General features: G+C 43.3%; 2 protein-coding genes across 9 annotated transcripts; one reads left to right on the forward strand and one right to left on the reverse strand.

Moving 5' to 3' along the window:
* Positions 1-19: 19 nt before the first annotated feature.
* dnm2b (dynamin 2b) lies at positions 20-17,976 on the forward strand. 8 transcript variants are annotated; one of them, XM_056408275.1, is made up of 21 exons: positions 20-415; positions 3,412-3,485; positions 3,818-3,967; positions 4,072-4,275; positions 5,420-5,518; positions 5,805-5,965; positions 6,210-6,352; positions 6,452-6,587; positions 6,998-7,065; positions 7,943-8,081; positions 9,893-9,979; positions 10,056-10,126; positions 11,203-11,257; positions 12,237-12,263; positions 12,525-12,635; positions 13,583-13,692; positions 13,780-13,891; positions 14,556-14,723; positions 14,862-15,085; positions 15,602-15,847; positions 16,056-16,898. In XM_056408275.1, exons 1-21 carry the CDS (start codon positions 255-257, stop codon positions 16,120-16,122), a joined length of 2,613 nt encoding a protein of 870 aa, XP_056264250.1. In that variant the 5' UTR covers positions 20-254; the 3' UTR covers positions 16,123-16,898. The 8 variants fall into 8 exon arrangements, with proteins under 8 accessions (XP_056264250.1, XP_056264249.1, XP_056264254.1 ...); XM_056408274.1 differs by lacking the exon at positions 16,056-16,898 and adding an exon at positions 17,456-17,976 and having other exon boundaries at positions 6,210-6,587; XM_056408279.1 differs by lacking the exon at positions 16,056-16,898 and adding an exon at positions 17,456-17,976 and having other exon boundaries at positions 6,210-6,587; positions 15,806-15,847.
* A 417-nt stretch (positions 17,977-18,393) lies between these two features.
* Positions 18,394-23,108, reverse strand: LOC130189485 (transmembrane emp24 domain-containing protein 1-like). The gene is made up of 5 exons (XM_056408297.1): positions 22,846-23,108; positions 21,282-21,379; positions 20,987-21,176; positions 19,981-20,148; positions 18,394-19,876 (listed from the first exon to the last, which is right to left on the reverse strand). The coding sequence occupies exons 1-5, from the start codon at positions 23,041-23,043 to the stop codon at positions 19,826-19,828; spliced, it is 705 nt and encodes a 234-aa protein (XP_056264272.1). The 5' UTR covers positions 23,044-23,108; the 3' UTR covers positions 18,394-19,825.
* Positions 23,109-24,421: the final 1,313 nt, after the last annotated feature.

Raw genomic sequence — 24,421 nt, forward strand, 5'->3', positions numbered from 1 at the left:
CAGAAGTTTTTCGGTTTATTGTTGCTATACTTTCATCATGCACTCACTTAGATAATAAGCTCGCCGGCGCTCTGAACACAGTCGGGGCTGTTGACTCTTTAACCTCTTTGTGTTTACAGTAAATAAACTCCGAGAGGCGGCGGCAGACTGCGGTGACAGCTGGGAACTTTTGTTTTGAGGGGCGACCCCTCGGCTCTTATTTGTACCGGGGAGCAGAGCAGCCTAGAGCCCGCTGGGCTGACCGCGGTGCCGCGATGGGAAACCGGGGGATGGAAGACTTAATTCCCCTCATCAACAAACTCCAGGACGCCTTCAGCTCCATCGGCCAGAGCTGCAACTTGGACCTGCCGCAGATAGCGGTCGTCGGCGGCCAGAGCGCAGGGAAGAGCTCCGTGTTGGAGAATTTCGTCGGGAGGTTGTACCGTTAATATGGATTCATCTGACGTGATGTGAATGTGATTTGTTTACCTTCTGGGGAATGCAGTTTGTGCCCCTTATTGTTATTTTAAGACAAACTACGACGAGTTTTTCTTTGCGTAAAAGTCGCCAACTAAGCACTTGGTTACGCGCTCTGCTTGTCGGTGCCTCCCAGTTCCTCACGTTTTTGTTCTCTTTCCATTTTGGAGCCGAGCTATTTATTCCCTGTCCACAATAAGGCACGTTACGCTGCAGCAGACATCTGTTGATTGAGAGATACAAACGCGAAATTGGTTTTAAAATAGTGGTGGTATAGTCTCGAGCTCCTCATCCTAGATTTATAAGAATACCACTTTCTATTCGCACTGATCTGTTCAGTTGGTGATTAATATCTGGCCCTTTCTGTCAAACATTGACAACGGTTGTTTTTCCACGAGACTGCTTGCAGGCGGTTGTAAATACATCTTTATAGACCTCAAATGAGGTCAATGTTTTACCCTCAAGGGTGAGGTAGGCTGCTCAAAGATTGTTGGCAGGTATCATGAGGTCACTGCCAAATAAATAAAGAATGGAAGGAGACTCATCCCTGCACTGCAGAATGTCTTCCTGAGGTCGATAAATGAGTATAAAGGAATTTGAATGAGTTGCGTGGAAAATGGAGGCAGTAAACCAACAATTGCATTAATGCCACACGTTAGGCTCACTTTGCTTAGCTTATATAAATATAGAAAATAATTACTGAGACAGTTTGTCTGGCAGTTGACACGAGACTCAAGGAACATGTATTTGTTAGGAAGGGGAAGGGGAAGAAGCCGGGCCTAATCTAGTGAAGATATCCGGAGCAGCTTTGTGTTTGTATCTCCTTAGGAAGATGGACACAAAAAAAGGGAACACTATCTCCTAGGAAAGGTGACCAGAAAAGGGAACACTATCTCCTAGGAAAGGTGGCCAGAAAAGGGAACACTATCTCATAGGGAAGGTGGACCAGAAAAGGGTACACTTGATGATTTCACTTGTTGTCCAAAGAGATAAGGAATGTTGATTAGCCCACCGCCATGTCTCCTTTTTCTTTTCCTGTTGCCTTTTGTCTCCAAGTCCCAAGCAGTGGCTGGGGGAGACAGTAGGGGCATTGATGCGTTTGTGCTGGGGTCATCAGTGATGTCACCAGCTGCACTGTCATGTGTGTATGACACACTGGGCACAGATACCCACAGAAGGCTACTTAGCCCTTTGCGTGTTTGTTCATAATCTGGCTCGTGAGCTCAGTTTCTTCTCTTATTTTTTACTCGTGTGGGTTTTAGTCGGTCAGTGCTGCATCTCGTTATTTTTCTCCAATGGAGCACGGCATTAATCTGAGGGAGTCAGAAAATGATAAATGAGATGTAAAGAAAAAAAAGACAAATATAATTTAAAAAATTGTTTGGGAAATATTGGATGTTTTTCAGTCTTTAGGACTTATGTGAACAATTTAAGTAGTTTTGAGTGGTAAAATCCCTCTTTGTGCTCATGTGCTGGGACAAGGGTTGGCCAGCAGCCATGCTTCATTTCCAAAAACACACATGTTGGGAAGAGGATTATTTGTATTACTGATTTTTTGGGGGGGGTTTCATTCATTCAGATGTCTTTGATTTCAAATGTCCAGGAGTCCACATTGGAAAGTGTCGCCGCATGTGCAATGAAAGAAAACACAGACAATCATCAAATTCTACCAATCCAGAAGCTAAAACTCAAAACATTTGGTATTTTTGACTGAAACAATGAATCAATATGTAAAACAGCTGTAGATGGATTTTAAATATCAATCGATTAATCAAATAGTTGTTTCAGCTCTAGATGGAAGCAATGGGTTACACTATAAAGTGTGGAATATATATATATATATATATATATTCATGTGTTTATAATTAAATCACAAAAAGAGCCCACATCCACACATTAAAGGAGCTGTAACTAGTGTCTGTTAAGTTAGGATGTTTACTGGCTAAATGACACAATGATTTTATTGTTTAACTTTCTAGTTGGTAAACATATTATTCCTGTTGTGCTTTTATAAGGGACAGGAAGAGATGAGGAAATAGGAAGGGAATCAGTGTTGTGTAACATCCTGACTGCGCTGTCAGCAGTGGACAACGGGCACAGTGTGTGTGTGTGTGTGTGTGGGTGTGTGTCTGTGTGTCTGTGGCCTGCTTAAATTATAATGAAACTCAACTCAGTCGTTGCTGCTGACCCGGCAAACACACAGACAGGACAGACAGCTACAGACATATCCTCATCATAGCCTGGAGAGATGTGTGTAGTCAGTGACCTGGAAATGATCACAACTCTATTGAACGCGAGTTTCCATTCCAATGAACACATATAGAATAGAATAGAATATACACTTTTATTAATCCCCAAGGGGAAATTAGTTCTCTGCATTTAACCCATCCTTAGTTATTAAGGAGCAGTGGGCTGCGGTGAAGCGCCCGGGAAGCAACTGGGGGTTCAGTGCCTTGCTCAAGGACACTTTGACTTGCAACTAATGGGGAGAGCGGGGATCGAACCCACAACCTTGGGGTTGCAGGACGGCCCTCTTACCCCACTGAGCTAAAGCCGCCCCAAAATGTGATGTGATGAGAAGGGGAAACTGAGACATGTTTCTTTCTCCTTGCACCATTTATAATGAACAGGGTTGCAAGTCGATCTTTTCCTTGCATCAATAATGCACCCGTCTGCCGAGGATCAATTTGAGAGCTTGTGCTCTTATTTTGGTAGTCGCTGACACACGTTCAGTACTTTGACATGAAGTATCAAAATAAAGTGTGGAGGAGATTTTTTTTCTTCCCCCAGTTCATATTTATTTGCTAAAAAAAGAGTATCAAGTTGCTAAATAATTAATCAGGGATTGATGTAAGTGAGCACTTGATTTGTTTTGCTCTTATTTTAATATTTAATCTGACCGGTTGTGATAATATTCTTGTCCCAAAGTGAACCTTTCCTCTCATTTTCTCTCAGGGACTTCCTGCCCAGAGGATCTGGCATCGTAACCCGTCGTCCTCTCATCCTCCAGCTGGTTAACAGTAAAGTAGGCAAGTTGACACTTGTGTGCGCTCTTAAATGCAACGCTTAGATTGTGAGCACAACGTAGAGACCATGTAGTCGAATAACCATCCAAGTGCACACAACATGTATCGCAAGCTTTTTCAACAATGTAAACTAAAATCCAGATCATTAAGAGCTAACTGCAACATGATTTATGACATCATTTCACTCCCTCAAAGTTCCTGCACTGCCCCTCTTTGCCCCATCGTCATCTGTCCCTAAATGTAACCGTCACCATTTAATCTGTTTCTATATTCATCTCCCATCCATCACTCGCCCTCACTCCTCCTTCTCACACTCTTAACTTCACTCCATGTAGAGTATGCCGAGTTCCTGCACTGTAAGGGACGGAAATTTGTGGACTTTGACGAGGTCCGTCTGGAGATCGAAGCAGAGACTGACCGGATCACCGGATCCAACAAGGGCATCTCCTCCATGCCCATCAACCTCCGTGTCTACTCTCCTAATGGTAACACACACGCACACACACACACACACACACACACCACCTTCTCGATGCACAACCTCTAATTGATTCCTCTCCGACTGCCCCCCCCCCCCCACATCTCTCAGTGCTGAATCTGACCCTGATCGACCTGCCCGGGATGACCAAAGTGGCCGTGGGGGACCAGCCTTTGGACATCGAGCACCAGATCAGGGAGATGCTGATGCAGTTCATCACCAAGGATACCTGTCTGATTCTGGCCGTCACCCCGGCCAACATGGACCTGGCCAACTCCGACGCCCTCAAGATCTCCAAGGAGGTGGACCCTCAAGGTAAGGGGACCGTGTGAGACTTTGAGGCCTCAAGTTAATCTGTATCTCTTTTTATACCTTATCTCTGGATTTCTTTTTTCTTCTTTCTAATGTGGAACAAAGCTAATTACCTTTAGCAGTCTCTCGCGGCCATTGTCACTCTTCTTTCTATTAATATTTGCCTTAGTGCAGAGGCCGGCTCGTCAGAATAATTATCACTGACATTATTAAAAGACTTCATGGCAGCATAGATGTAATAAAAAAGATTAGTAGATATATATTTAAACGTAATCACCTGGCCTTCTTTCATTGAATCCTGAAGATGTTATTAAAAGTACAGGTGTGTAATTCTAGAATATATCATAACTACAGCTTAGCAGCACATTTTCAAATCTAATTCCTTCATCAGATATACATATATAAATGCGTCTAATACTTTGGTTGATGACCAAATACGTGATGTTTCTCAACCAGTCTCAGCTGTACATTGTGTTTATTGCTAATGTGAGATTTTTAATGAAATAAGGTGGTGAACAAACATGATGATTCACACCTTTTTCAGCATGCAAACATTGAAGTGTTTATATAATACATGAACTCAAAGGGGATTTAGACAATTATTGAAATATATTAAGGTACAAAACAAAAAATGAACATGCTCCCTCGAAGCCACCCGACCCTCGTCAGACATCAGTAATAACCTCACTGATGGTGAAACACATTTCATCCAAACTACAAGATGAAACTCATCAAATCAAATGTTCACAAACGAGAATGAATAATGAGTAGCAGACGTTTACAGATGTGAAACAGATGTCAAACATGTTCACTGACTACTAACTCTGCTTCTGGCCGGCCGGAGACATCAAACATGACAAGACAGAAAAAAAACAGAAAGGCATTCTCGCCCACGGGCAACGAGGAAAGAGTCCAACTATTTTTAGAGTGTTTTCCTGTGTATCAAAAGTTTGTATGTAAACGTGCTAGTATTTGTGGAAAAAGACTACAAATTACTGCTAACACACTGTTGTTCTGTGGGTTAGTATAATTTAACTACCTAAATAATATCATCAAATTATCTGTTAATCCTAAAATCCCTGTTTGACGTTTGAATATAAAAACTTCAGCATCATCAATGAATCAAAATCATCAATATCGTCTTCAGGTCTCCGGACCATCGGTGTGATCACCAAGCTGGACCTGATGGACGAGGGGACGGACGCACGGGACATCCTGGAAAACAAACTGCTGCCGCTCCGCAGAGGTGAGAGCACACGCACACACACACACACACACACACACACACACAGACGCACACTTTAAATTCTCAACATGGCGACGGCTAGAAGCTAATAGTGCTAATGCTGCAAACAGTGCTAACGCTCCTTCCAGTGCTAATGCTGCTAACAGTGCTAATGCTGCTAACAGTGCTAACACTTCTAACAGTGCTGACGCGGCTAACAGTGCTAACACTGCAAACAGTGCTAACGCTGCAAACAGTGAAAAACAACAGTTCCGACGTCGCTAACAGTGTCTGTATTTGTCTTGAGGTTACATCGGCGTGGTGAACCGCAGTCAGAAGGACATCGATGGAAAGAAAGACATTGGCGCTGCTTTGGCTGCTGAGAGGAAGTTCTTCCTGTCCCACCCTGCGTACCGACACATTGCCGAACGCATGGGCACGCCACACCTGCAGAAGACCCTCAATCAGGTGGGACACAGCGGTTTAAGGCTGTTAAATTGTGTTCAATTGTGCGTCAAAGTTGCTTTGTGTATCGGTGCAGCCCTGAACTGAAATGACACTTGTTTGTGTGTTAACTTTTTTTATTTCTCTGTCATATTGGTATTTTTTTTAGCGCTTCCCTAAAAAAGCACCCATTATTAAACTTGAAGTCATATCAACAACAAAAAAAGCAGCAATACTTATTGTATAACTATTGTGTCTTTCTTTCCAGCAACTTACCAACCACATTCGTGACACGTTGCCAGGGTTACGCAGTAAGCTGCAAAGCCAGCTGTTATCGCTGGAGAAGGAGGTGGAGGAGTTCAAGAACTTCCGACCCGATGACCCCACGCGCAAGACCAAGGCCTTGCTCCAGTCAGTACACACACGCACCGACACACACAGTCACGCAAACACGTTAGAACAAGAAGTTATGACATTATTTTCTGTTTACTTCCTTCCTGCAATGTGTAGGATGGTGCAGCAGTTTGGAGTGGACTTTGAGAAGTGCATCGAGGGATCTGGGGATCAGGTGGACACCTCCAACTTGTCAGGTGGAGCAAAGATCAACCGCATCTTCCATGAGCGCTTTCCCTTCGAGCTTGTGAAGGTGACCTTTTTCTATTTTTTTTCATTTATAAAAAATATATATAATTTGAGTGTTATTAATGTAAGCAGGTTTTGAAGTCTCATCGTGTTTACCTTTGTATTTTCATTTTCTGAGGAATTGCTCTCTTTTGTTTACTTGGGAATGAAAAAACCAACTGTGTCAAAGGATTGTTTGTTTCTAACAAGTGGTTTCATAAGTTAATAATGCGTTCTGACTGTTTTGTATTCACAGTACTGATGTCGCAATATTTATGTTGCCTAAGTTCTCATAAATCCAACGCTATCAAAGGCAACACAAACCACAGACCTGTCTGGCCTCATGTGTGTCAGTGTATGCTCTCAATAAGTAAACTTCGTTTTGCACAGAACAAATCAGATCTAAGCGTTTTTCTTTGTCGCCCTGTGTCTTAGATGGAGTTTGATGAGAAGGAGCTGAGGAGAGAGATCAGTTACGCCATCAAGAACATTCACGGAGTCAGGCAAGCTGGCCCACGTTGCATCACATTCTGCTCACATTTGTCTTCGCTGTCTTTAAGTCTGCCACCTTCTCCTCTTTTTACTCATTCAGCTCGATAAAGAGTCTTCTCTGTTTTCAGGTGTTAATGTATTGTTCATCCTATTTTCCTATGTTTTTTGTGTTCAAGTGACTAATGGGACAAACACTTTTTTTAATGATCGGGTATTGTGCTCGACAGCGCTGCAATGTAACTCAACTGTTCACGGTCAATGTGCGTTTACAACGGGTATTTCTAGTTGTCTGACAACATTATGGAAAGGAACCCACTCTTAGTGGCCGTACACTCTTAGCGGCCGTACACTCTTAGAGGCCGTACACTCTTAGTGGCCGTGCACTCTTAGTGGCCGTGCACTCTTAGTGGCCGTGCACTCTTAGTGGCCGTACGCTCTTAGTGGCCGTACACTCTTAGTGGCCGAACACTCTCAGTGGCTGTACACTGATGGTGAGAAATCTCCCCGGGTGATAACATCGCAGTCCATTTACTGGCTGCCGTCTCCAGCGCCGTCACTCAATACGGGATCAAATAAAATAATTGGTTGTCCCCATTAGTTATCCAGACACAACAAACGTGGGATACAGGGTCCAGGTTGAAACATACCATAGATACCCTTAAGTGTGTTGTCTCTTGTCTTTGTTCTCTTTCATCCGTTTAAAGGTGTTTCTCTCGTCTCCCTGGCTGCTTGTTAGCCTTATCGTCTTCCACTCTATTGGTTCCAGTTTTCTTTCACTACTCCTCACTTGGTCCTCGTCAGTGCGTGCCTGTCTCTTTCTCCTCCCGTCTCTCTACTCCCCTCTCCTGCTCCGAGTCTCCATGTCAGTCTTGTCTGTATGTCCTTCAGGACAGGCCTGTTCACCCCAGACTTGGCATTTGAGGCCATAGTGAAAAAGCAGATCATTAAGCTGAAAGAGCCCTGTCTGAAATGCATCGACCTGGTCATCCAGGAGCTCATCAACACATTCAGACAGTGCACTAATAAGGTATCACTGCACGGTCTCCACGCCCCGTACTCCATACGCACCACAGAGACCAGCCGACTGTCGAGCGTTGACGTTCACGTGCATGAACGTCAGTGGATGCACGGGAACGTCCTGGCTGTACTGCGGTGCGCTTGAGCTGCGTCTCTGAGCGGATGTGTGTTTCGAGACAGACGGGCTGCTACATGTTCCTGTGCAGCTGCAAAACAAAACAAGCTGCAGGTTTTTAGGCTACAACTGAAACGCAACCAGTGCCACCGTAGTGGTGCTTTGAGCTAAATGCTGAGGTCATCACGCTGACGTGACGATGTTGAGCAGGTATAATGTTTACAATGTTCACCATTTCATGTTAATTTCAAGTAATTTCTACACATAAATAAAAAGTGGGTGCGTCAAAATGTTGACCAGGTGGTGGCGCTGTACAAGATGATATGGCAATCCATCCAATAGATGTTGAGGTATTTTATTCTGGTGCCATCCATACAATCCTGATGCTGGCATGACATATAAGCTGTAACACACACATGGAAAGGAGGCTGAACATGTGATGAACACCTGCAGCTTGTTTCTGTTCTGTACATGAAGTAGAACTAACTAAATACCTGTTTTATTGTTTTCTCACATTCCTCAATCTCCATCATCATTCTTTTCCTTTTTTTAAACTCCTTTTTCCCCCAAACTATTTTTTCTGCCACCGCTCCCTTTTATTCCCTCATTATGACCCCACGCTACACCACGTCCTCCTCCTCCACCTGGCATTAAACCTCTAACTCCCATGATGCCGCACCACAGGACAGGCCTGTTCACCCCAGACTTGGCATTTGAGGCCATAGTGAAAAAGCAGGTCATTAAGCTGAAAGACCCCTGTCTGAAATGTGTCGACCTCGTCGTCACCGAGCTTGCCACCCTGATCAGGAAGTGCACTGAAAAGGTAAACAGGAACAGCGGAGCGACAGTTGAGTACAGAGAGAGAGAGAGGGGAAGAAAGAAAGAAATGTGAGTGTGAGAGCAGCCAAAGAAAGAAAAGAGGACTCGCTCAAATGTAATCAACTAACTTGTTGTCACTGTCTCCGATTGTTAGTCGCTCCCCCTCACCGCTGCTTCAAGGCTTCACTGCCCACCCACCTTACCCCGTGGCTCCCTAACGACCAATCCATTCTGATCCTGGATCCCCAACCAGCCCACTCACCCAATCAGCGCTGTAATTGGGGATTTATGTAACAACCCCTCACCCTGCCGCACTTATTAAATCAGATCCCTGCGCTCACAGGAAGACGTTTGGCTGCTTACAAATGGCACACCTGTGGCTGTTTCCCAACCCTGTCCTGTCAAGGGAGAATGTAATGCATCTATCCTGTGATACACCCGTTTCTGCCCCACTGACACCAACAATATAACTCCCCCCCCCACCCTCTGGAGGTCAACTCCAGCAGACCCAATCCCAATCCCTCATCTCTTTCTGCTCTTTTTTTCCCTCCATTTCCTCCCTGATTTGTTGGGACTCTGTATCAGCTTGAGATGACACTGTGCTGGTGCTCACTGTTTTCTTTCATTTCATAACCGCGTGATTGCGATCACAACATCCATGTTGGAGTCTCAAGCTGATGCGGAGCTCATTAGTGCATGCCTCCACAGTGTTAATGGGTGCAAATGTCCCGCCTCATGGTGTGTTTATGCTGTATGTTTGCCGTCAGTGGGTGGGTGTAGCTGCTTATGAGGATACTTTGTGTTTACGGTGTTGCGTAAGTCTATACATGTGTGTCCTGTCATCACGGTGCCTGCAGCAGTGCGTGTGTGTGTGTTGTCATCTACAGCTGGGATCCTACCCTCGACTGAGAGAAGAGACGGAGAGGATCGTCACCACCTATGTCAGAGAGAGAGACGGCAAGACCAAAGACCAGGTGTGTGTGTGTGTGTGTGATGCAGCCCAACTTCCCCTTTATGTGTGCATAACATGTTTATTAATGTGTGTCTCAGGTGCTGCTGTTGATTGACATTGAGCTTTCCTACATCAACACTAATCACGAGGACTTCATTGGATTTGCCAAGTAAGATATTTACTCAAGATACTTATCCGAAAAGAGTTTCTTTAGGATCAGAGAAAGACTCTTTTCAAATGATCTAGAGCTGAATCAAGTGGTTTTCTTTTAATTATTTCATGTAAAGATTTGTTGTTTCATCTCCTGAAAGTGAGATTTTGGAGCTTTTCTTTGCCAAGTCACACAAAATATTTATGTTTTACACTGTCAGCTGTATAACATAAGAAGTTTTACTAATGGATCTAATGATGGATACGTTTAACTTTTGTCAAATATTTGTGTTGATTAAAAAAAATGAATCGGCAGAATAATTGATAAATGTATCAAAGAAGAAAATCATTATTAGGCGCTGCCTTATTCTCTTCAACATCCAGCCAGTCAAAGCGTAGAGATGTATTTATCAATGTGTTGGAAGAAATTAATTTATTAGTCTTAGTATTTATAGAGACAAAAAAGGTTAAACCGCCGTTACTACAGCCCAATCATAAAGACTTTTGAGGCAATAATATTGTTGATATTTGAGTAATTTTTTATTTAGATAAAACATAATTCATTAATAATCTCACAATAATACCTAACCACAAATTGTATGTAAAAATGCAGTCAACATGAATCAGAATCACTGTAGAGCTGCTCTACTCCTCCTTTAGAGGCGTAGTTCTGTGTTTCACTCTTGTGTTACTGAACGTGAGCTGTGCCCATAACTTCTGGGAGCAGCTCTTCTCAAAAAGATGTCATAAAACATAAATTTTTCTCATAGTTTTTGCTGATTAACCTACAAAAAAATTATTTAAAAAAAAGATTGCTTTCTAACAACTATTCTGCATCTGTGACTTAAAAAAACACACAAAAAGGCAATTAAATACTTGATAACGTGTATTGTATATTCTTAAATAAATTATATTTATATTAATTGCTGTAAAGATGACTTTAATTGTTAAAAGACATTATCTTCCGATAGAGATTTGCCCCCCATTTCTGTAATCATATTATAGACCAAACAAACTAAGAACATGAATAATTAATGAATTGTAACTGGTGCTATCAGAAATATAAAAAATAATAATTGAGTGTTTCTCTTGCAGTGCTCAGCAAAGGACGACCGCTAACGCCACCAAGAAGAGAGTGATGCCCAATCAGGTATCTCGCCTCACACACACACACACACACGAGGCCCTCGCACTGCAGCATCCCGCCCTCGTTCCCTCCGTCGATGTCTCCGCCCGTCTCTCCTGTCATCGTTTCCCTTTTGTTGTTCCACATTTTTCACACTTGTCTGTGCCCCTTGTTGTCGTCTCTCTTTATTTCCCTTTCCTCTCCTCCTCTGTTCTTGCTTTTTGTCTTTTGGCCCAGGGAGAGATTCTTGTAAGTACCGTACCCCCCCACCCCCATCATGCACTCGAAACACTCCCTCTTTGTCAACGGTCACTCAGGCCATGCCGAGGAAAAAAAACTCCTTGATGAAGGGGGAAGCGAAAGTGTTCCAGTCAGGATGAATCACGAGAACTGGACACCATGTACCAAGATGGCAGCCATGCCTTCCAGTTTTAAAGTTTCTCACCCAGCGACAGGTCGCTCTCCTCCTACTGTTTTGATCCGGTATTTTTATTATGAAGGATATGGTGGAACATAAGTAGCCTGTCTTGTTGTGGCTCTGATTCTACAGAACAAATAACCTGCGTGGGTCACAGTCAGCCGCAGCCAGCCGTTTGAATTCATGATGGGACTGACCGCGTCAGCCCTCATTACACTCAGCCTCCTCTCCAAATCATCTGTATATTGATCTACAACCATTGAGTTGATATGACTATCAAATACATGCGCATAGACGTAGGCGGGACCTGGTTGTGTCCACTCTGACGTGGAGCTCCGCCCTCTTGCAGACACGCCTGCAGCTGATGATTTACCTACTTCCAGTTTATCTTTTGTCTGCGCTATAAACGGGGAATGTAGCAAAGTACAATAGTTATCACCGAATAAATAAAAAAAAATACTCAAAAAGGAGGACTGCAAATGCACATAAAGCAAAACATTAAGCTACAGTAACAAAACAAGAACAAGCAGTATGTTACCTCCACCTGTGACTGTCCCTGTGTGTCTTTGTCTTCTCGTCCGCCAGTCTGACATACCGTGGGATGCGGAGAAGGTGATTTTCATTGCAGCCTGTCATGTATTTCCAGTCTCTACGTGTGTGTGTGTGGTGTGTTTATGGGTTGATCTGACTGCACTGTGCTCTTTTTTCATTTTTTTCATGAAGAATACTGCTGCACCCGCATGGCTGTTGTGCTGTATATTGATGTACATACACTACACTCTGCCTTCCATGTGTTTCTGCTCTCTGGAGATCTGTGTTGTATCCCTCTTGTGGGGTTTGTAGTTTCTTCAACTGTTGGGCTCTCGCGTACAGGTGATCCGCAGAGGCTGGCTCACGATCAACATCAGTATCATGAAGGGGGGGTCCAAGGACTACTGGTTCGTCCTGACCGCCGAGTCTTTATCCTGGTACAAAGACGAGGAGGTGAGGCCGCGTACGGGGCTGCGAATTCAGGGAAATGTGTTGTGTTGTGTTGACCTTATTTTATGTGAAAGAGAAGAATGGGCCTATTACTATGAAGCAGTGGTTCTCAAACGGTGGGGCGCGCCCCTCTGGTGGAGCGCAGTGGTACTACAGGTGGGGCGCAGGAGGAAATGCAGAAAGACCTTTATTGAGAACTTTACATATTACTACACAAGTTCAAAGTACACAGACATACAACTAAATCATTAATACATACATGTTGAAATGCCTGTACCTTCGTTTACATGTTTCCGTTACGGTTACGCCGTAAACGGGATACGCCGTAAACTGGTTACGCCTGCGCGACGGCTAAATCTTGGCGTTTTTGCCACAAAAAAACAATCTGTAAGGTCGGTTTTTCTGCTGTTGCCCTTCAAAACAAAAGTGCAACATTGAGCATGAATTGAGAGTGGCCGTATCAAGCCCGTTTCAAAAAGATTTGGAGTGGAAAGACGGCTCATTGCAGTCACTAATACAAATACAATTTGACACGCATATCTGCACTAATTTTGCGCGTTACTGTTTTGAAAATGTATGCGGTTTAAAGTCTTTATTGCCAAATATTTGAACTTGTTTAGTTTTTCACAGGTTGCACTTATTGTTATTCTCTTGAAAATATATTCAGTGTAAAACAGGCTAATTGTATTCCCAGTAAGCTATTTCTTTGCCAGTGTGCTTTTTTTTCACACGTATAATTATATTTGCATTGTTTTAACAAAGTGATTGCATATTTGGTTGACTTGAAAGTCATTGCAATTTTCTTTATTCTATTCTTTGTAACTGACAGTAAGTCTGTCGTCGTCTCGTCTCACTGGATTTCGTCACTTGAGGTCGCTGCGCTGAGTTGAAGGTGTCATTTGTTCTCGTCTGCCTTCTTTAATATTTGTCATGGCATCATGTTTCATCAGGAGAAAGAGAAGAAGTACATGCTGCCTCTCGACAACCTGAAGCTGAGAGACGTGGAGAAGGGCTTCATGTCCAGCAAACAAGTCTTTGCCATCTTCAATACCGAACAGCGGTGCGGACGCCACGACCCTCTAAAACAATCGTGTTTACGGTGTTCGTCTCTTCTGATATACGAGTGACGTGCGTGTGTGTTTTACAGAAATGTGTATAAAGACCTGCGTCAGATTGAGCTGGCATGTGACACCCAGGAGGATGTTGACAGCTGGAAGGCGTCGTTCCTCAGAGCCGGTGTTTACCCAGAGAAAGACCAGGTACACAAGATTTAAACATGTTGTCTTTATAAAGGGTTCCAGTATTTAAGTAAGTGTGCTGTGAGGATATTTAAAGATACACAGCACACTTTGGCTAATGTTTACCAGAGACATCAATCAGCTGTTTGCATATATACAGGTAAGATTAGTTTGTGAACATATTTTAGGACTCAAGTATCTTTTTTAAATAATTTTTCTTTCAATTTAAATGTTTTTGGGATATTTTTATTTAGCAACATTTAGTCCCACAACCAGCTGTTATTCATGATCAAAAGTACTGGCTAAATCCAAGAAAATACATAATTAAAGTTTGCATTGCTGTGGCCTCGACCACTGCTGCAGAGCTTATGTATTAATACAGCAAATGGCATATCAGTCCAATATTTAAAGTAAAATAAATGTTATTTGTTTTAATTAAAACAACTCTGCTCATCTGCTTAATCAGCACCGTGCATTCATTCTCAATTCCAACCAGAACAAAGTGCACAGACAAAAAACTTTTCTCACATGTGAAAAAATAAAATAAAATAGTGTCTAATGTGAGGAGACAACAGTGTTCATGGAGGAACTCACCCTTCAAATGAATCCGAGGGTGAACATACATTTGAAGGGATCTGCGTCTGCATCCCTCACATCTTCTTCTCTGCTCTCGACCTCCTCGCAGCCTGAGAGCGAGGACGCGTTGAACCCCAGCGACACCGTGTCCATGGACCCGCAGCTGGAGCGGCAGGTGGAGACCATCCGCAACCTGGTGGACTCGTACATCGGCATCGTCAACAAGTCCATCCGAGACCTCATGCCCAAGACCATCATGCACCTCATGATCAACAGTGTACGTGTTCTGTCTCTTTTTTACCGCCAATCACACTCTAGACCTAGAGCGGTATGAGATGGAAGGTCATCTCTCAATAACGCTCTCTCTCTCGCCTTGCCGTCTTCGATCTGTATTAACTTCCCTTCTCGCCTCCAGGCGAAGGACTTCATCCACTCTGAGCTGCTGGCCTACCTGTACTCGGCCGTGGACCAGGGCAGTCTGATGGAGGAGTCGCCAGAGCAGGCTCAGAGGAGGGATGAGATGCTGAGGATGTATCACGCTTTGAAAGAGGCGCTGGTCCTCATCGGAGACATCACCACCACCACTATTTCTACCCCAGTGCCTCCACCAGTCGAGGACAAGATGCCCAAGGACCCAAGGTGAGGAACCCGATTCAACATGAATGCATCGGCCGATAGTCGATCTATCGGCGCCAAACTGGGTTTGAGGTGTTGTGGGAACAGTCACCATTATATACTTTGGCCACAAGAGGCCACTGATTGGGCGTGGATTTTTCTAGCATCCAATGTCCTGATTGTTATGTATCCTGGTAAATTGTTATTATGTGTTAACAGAAAAAACAAAATCGCCATTGGCCTAAAAAAACAAATCTAGAAACAGTCGATCTGTCTCATTCAGTCAACAGCTTGCAGACTTCTGGCTCTTAATCATCTCCATCACGTCATTTCTCCACATATTTACACAAAATAACTTCAGGTTCATGCTCTCAAACTACTCTCAAAGAATATGTACTTCTATTTAATAATTCATCTCAAAATAGAATCATCTTTGCATAAGCCGCCAATCCAAAAATCTGGACACATCATCAACAGACGATATGAGATCATTACAAAATGTGACTCTTTACTCAAAAGCGTTCTGTCTCTCTGTGCCAGTCCCCCGCCGGCGTCCCGCCCCGCCGCAGCGACAGCGGCCCCTCCCAGCCGGCCCCCGGGGGTGAGGGGCCCCACCCCGGGCCCTCCGCCCCCTCTCAACCCCTCGCCGGCATTCGGAGCGCCGCCCGTGCCTTCGCGACCGCCGGGCCAAGCGGCCTACGCAGGCGATCCTAACTCTAGTATTATGCCTCTTGTCCCTTCCAGGCCGGCCCGCGTGCCTCCTGCACTGCCGCCCGGGATCCCCAGGTACGATAGACACACACACACACACACACACACACACTCACACACGATGTGATGGCTTTTGTTGGGACTGTTGGTAAAGGGTTGTCCTGTAAGCTCTGGCTTTTTGGTGCTTTTTGGGGAATCTTTGGTGCATGACTTTCTAAATGCTTTTATTCCCTGCATGTTTCTTCCCCCCCTCCCCATCTCGTCCTCTCTCTTCCTGCAACAGAAGACCTCCGGCTGCTCCCCACCGACCCACTGTCATACGTCCGTCAGAGCCCTCCCTGCTTGACTAGAAACCTCTCTTTGTTTACACGTTTATATTTCTTTACATAGAAATCATCATTTTTCATGAATATTCCTATAACTAGAAACTGTGTCATACTGTAACTGTAATCTGATGCTGTTTCCGTCTGTGCATTTCAAAAACATTATACATGTACTTTTGACTTCATGTGTAGGTAGCTTTTTTTAACAAAGAATATTATGTTTTCTGCATTCAGCATTATGAAAAGGGATCTCTTTGATGATGTTATGATTATGAACCAGAAAGTCATCTTTGGCCGTTTCATTTAAAATGAAATGTGTCTTAAAACGAATTAGAACTTTTATATGATGGTAAGAAAACTATTATAGTGTTTTTGTGAGTCGTATACTTGCTAACGTTTTGTCCGTAACCTTACACACTAAGCACCTCATTGAGTAAGCAGCACTTTTCGATAGTCTTTTCTTTCGTCCTCGTTGGTTGATTTTGCCAAAGCTTTCAAATGAGCATATTAAATTCACACTGACCAATGGAATTTGTATTTCAGTGTTTCTCTCGTGGACCAATTAAAATGAGCCAGAGGAGGAGGAGGAGGAGGGGTGCACAAGTGTCTTACTGATAATGATGCAGTAGTTCAGGACAATGACCTCCAACCACTGCTCATTCTTAAAGAAACATTACATATATTTTTCGTAATTAGTCCACCTTTAAAAAAAAAAACTTTCAAAAAAGACGCCATAATGAAAGAAAAGGCTCATGCTCAGACGGTGTATGAAGTGATGGACTCAATAAAGGGATAGAAAAAGGTGTGGTGGCGGGAGCTTGTTCTTGCTTTTCAACAGTCTTGGCTTCATTTCTTTTTCCTCACATTCTCATGCACCTCCGGCCGTTCTTTCTTTGTCTGTTTTGTCGTTGGATCCGTCGTCGTCGTCGTCCATGCACACGACGGTGAACACGCGTGTAGCACACGCAGTAGTACACGGACCTGCTGTGACCGTCGGCGTACAGTTCAGTGAGTATCCCACAACCGAGTCCAGGCCACGACCTTCTGACAGCCGTGCAGAACAAGAACGTTTCACTAGTCTGTGCAGCCTGGCATGACTCCCCCCCCCCCCCCCCCCTCCCCTACTCACTTTATTAAGATGGAGAGCTTTGGGTTACCATGGTAACAGCGGTTGCCAATGGCAACACCCGGTAAAGACCGTGTAGCTCATTCCTTCTCGTAGAGCCGAGCTGGAACGACTGCAGGGATGCAATCTCACGCCGGTCCTCGAGAGACCTTCCTTTTCCTTCTTCTCCGTGTCTGTCAGCCACTTAGGAGCACAAGCCGAGCAGAGACATCTTCACATGGTTTTCTCACACAGGCGACCTCCACACGTCCCGTCTCGTCCCAACCACTGGTGAAGGAAACTCTGACGTCGAGCACTCGGAGCTGGAAGAGTCTGGCTTCAGAAGCTCAGGTGTACCAACGCGTTCATGTTGTCCAGAGCTGTTCCCATGACATCATTCTGAAACTGTTGATGCTTTGTTTTTTATTAAGACATTTAAGGAAGGGAAAGATACAGGATTATGATAATGGATGTGGCTGGATCATCTGTTAGGCGTGTAACCGATAGCCTCTGTACATACAGGCGTGTTATTAAGCTTACACTGCATTTCTAGTTACTTTAGATCAATAATCATCCGTTTTTCTCTTTTTAAATAAGTAAAACTGCAATTTCTCATAATTCCTCACTTGAAATGTCTGCCAAATCCGAGGGTGGGTGAGTTAACGAGGAAATGGTAGAAACCCTTTGTCAAATTAAAACATGAGATGTTTTTTCTTTAGGCTCGTTATTGTTGTACATTACAATGTTATTAAAACTCCTACAATTGTTTTCTTATATTGCTAGATCGTGTATAATCTGTTAATTCTTGCTATGAACTACACATTTAACTCCTGAGCTCCTTCCTCGCAGCCATACGTGTCACTTTCCACTTCAACATAAAGCAGAAATACATAAATGCCCCGATACCTGGTATTTAACCTCTGTGCCAACTTGATTTTAATGAAAGTGTTTTTGTAGGTTTTCAAGGTCAGACATTAGGGGGAGCTCCTCCAGCACAATACAGTGTGTCTAAACATTTAGTCTCGGACTCCTGATTCCTCCAAGTGGCTCTGGGAAAAATATAATTAATATATCATACCAAATACAGTTTATTGTGGTTTAAAGCTGCATATGCTGTCATTACATCATCCGTGTTAGCAGCACTCAGGTTGCTCATGATGTACATGCAGTCATAAAGAACACACTTAAAAAGATGAATCTGTCACCTTTTTTTATTTGTCGAAAACATCAAAACCAAGTATTTCCTGTGTAAAAAATGCATTTATTAATATGAATGATTTTCATGTAAACCTGATTTATTTAAAAATTATTCTCATATTATATATACACTATATATATATATTAGGGCTGTGAAACGATTACAAATTTTAATCAGGTTAATCACAGGTTTCTGTGGATTAATCATGATTAATCACATTACCGATATTCTCGGTATGTTTTTGTGAGAACATAAAGATCTATGCAAGTGACTTTCTTTCGTCCCGATGTGCGCGCAAACGCTGGATCCGAGCTCTGCGGCGCGCGAGACGGAGATCGGAGTCGTGTTAACGGGACACGTAGACAGAGTGACATGCTGCTGTAGACGACCAACAACAGACGGATTGGAAGCTCATTCTGCGCATGCGTTAAATGCGTTTAAAAAAAACTAATTAATCCTGTAATTTAATCATAACGCGTTAACGTGTTCTTTTTCACAGCACTAATATATATACATATATATATATATTGAAAGCCTGTTTTTATTTATTCATTTTAAAAACACTCAATGGCGGTCCGAGCCGAATGATAAAGTCACATTATGTTGAAACAAACATACATCTGAGAAAAAAGAGAATTTGATAATCTAGAAGCCAGGGACACAAAAACACACATCAGTATGTTCCCACTGAGTTACCTGATACATGCCTGAACTGACACACACACGCACACACACACGCACACACACACACTACAGTGTGGAGGCGTGCGGACAACATCTTACATTATTGCCAATCGCACTGCAAACCATCCCTCTTTCTTGTTCTACATGCTCACAGGTCAACAGGTCAGCGTGGACTTGAGCCGACATGAGAACAGAAATCAGCGACATCTCAAAAAGACCTAATCTTCAACACGGCTGTAACCAAGGCAACGCCCGGTCAGATGGACACTTCGCTAATATGACGAGAGAGATCATTAACTTTCAGGAAGAACAAATACGCCAACGACACTATTGCACATTGTTATCACTTGTAAACCGACCTTTAACCTTTAGCAGAAGACGATTTCACCTTTTCGCGAAATATTCCAAAACCCTCTCACCAGTTTCACAAACGTACGCTACAACATTTACTGTTCCGTCTTTGCAGGCAGTGCCTTTTTTTAAAATGCATTTCCTCTGTGGTTTGTGGTCAAAATTTGACATTAAAAAAAGGCACTGAATGAAAATCAGTGGCCTTCTTCAACTTCCTCATCCGGTTACCCTTCATGATCAAATAATATAGAATTCTTGCTCACGAGCAAGATTTTAAATGTAAGATCCGTTAAAACTGACGTTGAATGCTGGACTAAATAAAAATAACAAAACAGCGCATCGTCTGAACATCTTGTACGTGATTGCTCCATCATCACTGCAAACTAGTCCCACTATGTGCAGACCCTCCGCTTATCGTCGAACAGTTTACGGACCGTGTAGACCTGGAAATGGACACACACACACGCACACACACACAAAGACAGCATGAGGTTGGAGCGCGACAGATTGAATATTAGAAGTGATGTGTGTGTCGTGCTCCGTTTACCTGAGTGAGGGCCACACACAGCATCACCAGCACACAGGAGCAGGACCAGAAGGAAACCCTCCACAGGTTGTCTTCCAGAAGGTTCCGGTCCCGCGCCTCGAAAGCCCGCAACACCGTCTGCATCTGCCGACAGCGCTCCAAGCGTTTGTGCAGAGAGTCCATGGACTGCTGAGGAACACGGGAGGAAGAGAGAAGAGACTCAAAAGTAGTCGACACGCTCTGTGTAGAACTTAGATTTGGATTGCGTGTTAAATCCTCTTGTCGGGTCATGGGCCGAACCCTCACGGGGGTTTGGTCCAGCTGGTCTGACCCCCGGCTCATGTTTCCAGCTGGTTTAGAGGAACAAAAACTATTTTTGCGAACATTGAAATGCACAATTCTGTATAAAACACACATGCGGTTTTGTATCGTCTAGTAGACACGTATCACTTTCAGGCTGACGTTATCCTTCATTTTCCATATCGTCAGCAGCTAAGGAGACCGAAACCACAATTGCATCTTTCGATATTTTCCCACTTCCCCAGTCCGTCCTCCATTAGTTTCGCGAAGAAGAGAGGCTTAATATGTTGATTTAATTGATTGATTAAATACGGCATTTGTCGGGGACTATTTTCAGGCGAGGATTAATATACTCTCGGGAGTATTTACAGAAACTGGGCGGAGTGTGTGTGTAGGGTTGACTCAAAATAAACGACAGTAGGTGTGTTCATCATCATGAAGGAAGAGATCACCCAGAGGAACAATGTGGCTCACGCAGAACTACAGGAGCAAGGGGACATGTCTAAACCTAAACAAACTAAGCTTTATTAAAACATGTTTACACTCTGAACTGTGTTGCACCTACACAAAAAAAACCTGTTACAAGGATCTCTCCTTGTAATCCTAAGAGGTTGTGCAGGCATTGGTTGAGCACATACAACAGCAGGGGTGTATTTAGAGGTTAGCTGCAGAGTGAACTAGATCTCCTCTAAGGATTCACTTCTAAACCCCAAAACAAACATCTCACCCGAATGTCATCCAGCTTGTACTCCAGAAGGCCTCCATCAGGCTCCACCAACACCGGCCAGTCTTCATCTCCACCCACATCTCCTCCTGGACCCTCGATGATGATCTCAAAGAACACCATCTTCTCTGAGAAGTGACTGAAGCTGTTGTCAAAGCAGATTTGATAGTCTCCCTCCACCGTCGGCTCCACCCTGGAATAACAAAGGGAATAATGTCAAATATAAAAGTGACAGATCCAACAACACATAATGAAATATGACAAAACATCCAGGGCCAACGGTGAAGGAAGCACTAACACGTGGACTCCGTCAGAGCGTCGAGACTCCATGATGAGCTGCACGCCTTCTGGAGAGATGACGGTGAAGTCTACATCCATACCAGCACCCGCGATCACCTGGATGTGCACACACACACACACACACACACACACACACACTCAGCAACTAGATATGATTTTTGGAAGTCACACAATATTTTTTCTTGAAGATTATGATTGTCTTTATGAGATAGAGACAGTAGAGATACACACAGAACGTGTGTATCTCCCCCCCCCCCCCTCCCCCCACAAAGACAAACATTTCCAAGAGAGATTACAGTTGCCGTTTAAGAGAGGGTGTAATGCCGTCTCTTTGATTAGGACTCACCCATAAAACAAACACACTGGATAAGAATAGCACTTTACATTAGGCGACGTGTTCATGTGTTGCTATGTGTTTGAACAAAAAAATGATTTACGTGGTTTAGGACAGAAGTAGAGCTGAAACAGTTCATCAATCAATTGAAAAAATCCCCAAATTCACTCATTCTAGCATCTCTAATGTGAATGTGTGATAATCTCCGATGACCTCTGTGATAATAAACTGATAATATTTTGGATTTCTTTGAATATTTAGGTGAAATAACCAGCAATCTGAAGTGTCCCGGGCTCTAGAACTTTGTGATGAAGATGTTTCAATATTGTCTAACATTTGACATGATTAATGGAGAAAATAAATAATAATTGTTAGCTTAAACCGTAGATTGGAGATTGCATGGTGCACACACAGATACAGATATGGAGACTTCCTTTAATCAGAATCAACTCTAATGTCCAAGTAAGTGTGAACACATACAATTAATTTTGACTTTGGCATTTTGCTGCTCTCAATGTACACGCACAGAAATAGACAGACAGCTCAAAACAGGGACAACAAGACTGGCTTGGTGTGTCAGGGCCCTCAGGCGGCCAACATGTAGGCCACAGAACACCAACTGTGAGCTATCTATATATATATATATATACAACACAATTCAATGTGTAAATGGTTTAATGGTACATTGTGACTGATAAGTTTCAATTATTATTATTATTATTATTTATTATCATTATACCTTGGCCTTTCTTCTCACTCAACACTGGTCTGGTAGCTGTTCCTGGGACTGGGACTAGGACCAGGACTAGGACCTCTCTTGAATAACCTGCTGGATAACCAGGGGCTACTAGTATCTAAACCTTTCAGACAGACTCGCACTGCCTCTCGTTCACATAGTATCTAATTCCTCCTCTGAACAGTGTATGTTTTATCTCATTTCCTGGACAGTATTTTGTTATCTCGTATCTTCCTCAGTTGAAGCACGTGAGCACGTCTCGTTTTTCTTCTTCTTGCAATCTTGCACAAACGGTGCGATGAATAGTTTGATTGGCTCATTAAAAACGTGCACGGCGTGTAACACGCCGAACGCGTCCAGCGAGCCAGCTAGCTAACAGGAGTCACGTCAACGCGCAGCGCCTGCTAGCCATCAACATCGGACTCCTGGCTCTCGCTCGTGCACGCCTATAGCAGCTGGCTCGTACACGTGGACACACGCACACACAGTTACCTGATATTCGACCTCCATCGTACCATTCTTTAACGCCGTTTGAAAGAAACACTCGGATCTTCCGGCTGGCAGCTGGAACGTGAACTCGCTGTCGAGGTTCTGCCCGAAGCAGCTCGCACCACCCAAACACCACCCGAACACCACTGCGAGGACGAGCAGCCGTCCTCCGCACCCCTCTTTCTTCCGGAGAAGGTCCATGGTGGAGGTTTTTCCCAAACACAGGGCTATCTAAATTCAGCCATCTCCTTCTCATCCGTCTTCCGCAGCACAACTTTTGGATGCTGTGATTGGATGGAGCCCCCAGAACGAAGGCGATGCTGCGGACCAATCAGAGGAGGAAGAGTAGCAGTATTCCCTCCAATCACTGCAGGGCTGAGGTCTTCGCTCAGAACCGTGTTGAGATGCTCCTGGAGGAGGCTGTGAGAAAATGAGCTGTTCCTCCTGTTGAAGTAAATAACACCGTGGCATCACTTTATATAAGAGGTATAGGTTATAACTTATAACTGTATTTAACCCTCCTGTTACCTTCGAATACTAACATATTTTTCACTTGGGGTCAATTTCACTCCAGCAATTAAAACCTTCAGAACATTATTATAATTAATATTTGTAGTGTCCTTCAACTTCAAACAAAACTATAAATCAAACCGCCGCTGATGCACCGTGGGTTTCGGTGTTGACGCATGCAAAAGAAAGTAATGTCCATTTCCGCCTGTTATTATTCTGATAATTTATTTCTTAAACCAACAAAAAAGAACAAACAAAATGTTGACACTTCCTCTCTGTGCTGTGGTAAAAAAACATAGGCCACCCTGGTGCATGCTGGTCCTGTGCCTACCCACCTCTACATATAACCACAGGTGCCCAGTGTTACCCAATCAGTGAACCTACAACTAAATATATTAAACTAAACTACAACTATCATAAGAAACAACTAACATATCAAAATATAACCTAAATAAGCAATAAATAATCAATTTTACTTTACAATAAAACCTAAATACAAATGTCAAATTAAATAGCTCCAACAATATTGTTTCCCAAGTTTAAGTGTCAGGTACTTTATGTTTGTTTGTTGATTACCTAAATAGCCCTTTAAATAAATTAAAAAGGGTAAATATCTTCTGATGTATGTTCTTCGCAGAAAATGAGCCACGGCTAATGAGTCTGAGTTTAAAAAAATAATTAATTGTATTATTTTTCTTTTGATAAAAAATGAAAAAGTGTCCCACAAACCCGAACACCACACACGGTTTATGTGAGGTTAGGGCCCTAAAACGTTCTGAAGATTAATAACCACAAGCTCTGGTATAGGGCACACGCATACTGGAGATTTTCTCTAGTTGGATCTTTTGTGGTTATGGAGCAGCTGCTCAGAAACAATAAAAACATCTCAAATACGCTTTAATGACTACGATATTTCACGTCTTATAGCGTTCTTGCCATTTGCTCTTTCCAAGGTTAAAATGAACTAAACCGGATGAGGACATAAAACAAATTATCTTATTTTATTCAACTTTATTGAAAGACAAAAGCAGTTGTGTGATGTCATTGACATTGTAAAAAAAAAGAGGGA

This window comes from Pseudoliparis swirei, chromosome 24 (assembly GCF_029220125.1).
Source record: "Pseudoliparis swirei isolate HS2019 ecotype Mariana Trench chromosome 24, NWPU_hadal_v1, whole genome shotgun sequence".
Lineage (NCBI taxonomy): Eukaryota > Metazoa > Chordata > Actinopteri > Perciformes > Liparidae > Pseudoliparis > Pseudoliparis swirei.

Bases quoted from the DNA above. Each gene is read 5' to 3' on its own strand.
- dnm2b (XM_056408272.1), top strand. From the start codon at position 255: ATGGGAAACCGGGGGATGGAAGACTTAATTCCCCTCATCAACAAACTC. The intron at 5,519-5,804 runs GTGAGAGCACAC...ATTTGTCTTGAG, and splicing joins ACTGCTGCCGCTCCGCAGAG to GTTACATCGGCGTGGTGAAC. The intron at 15,086-15,601 runs GTGAGGAACCCG...TCTCTGTGCCAG, and splicing joins AAGATGCCCAAGGACCCAAG to TCCCCCGCCGGCGTCCCGCC.
- LOC130189485 (XM_056408297.1), bottom strand. From the start codon at position 23,043: ATGGACCTTCTCCGGAAGAAAGAGGGGTGCGGAGGACGGCTGCTCGTC. The intron at 21,177-21,281 runs GTTAGTGCTTCC...TTGTTATTCCAG, and splicing joins CGCTCTGACGGAGTCCACGT to GGTGGAGCCGACGGTGGAGG. The intron at 20,149-20,986 runs GTGAGATGTTTG...CGTGTTCCTCAG, and splicing joins ACAAGCTGGATGACATTCGG to CAGTCCATGGACTCTCTGCA.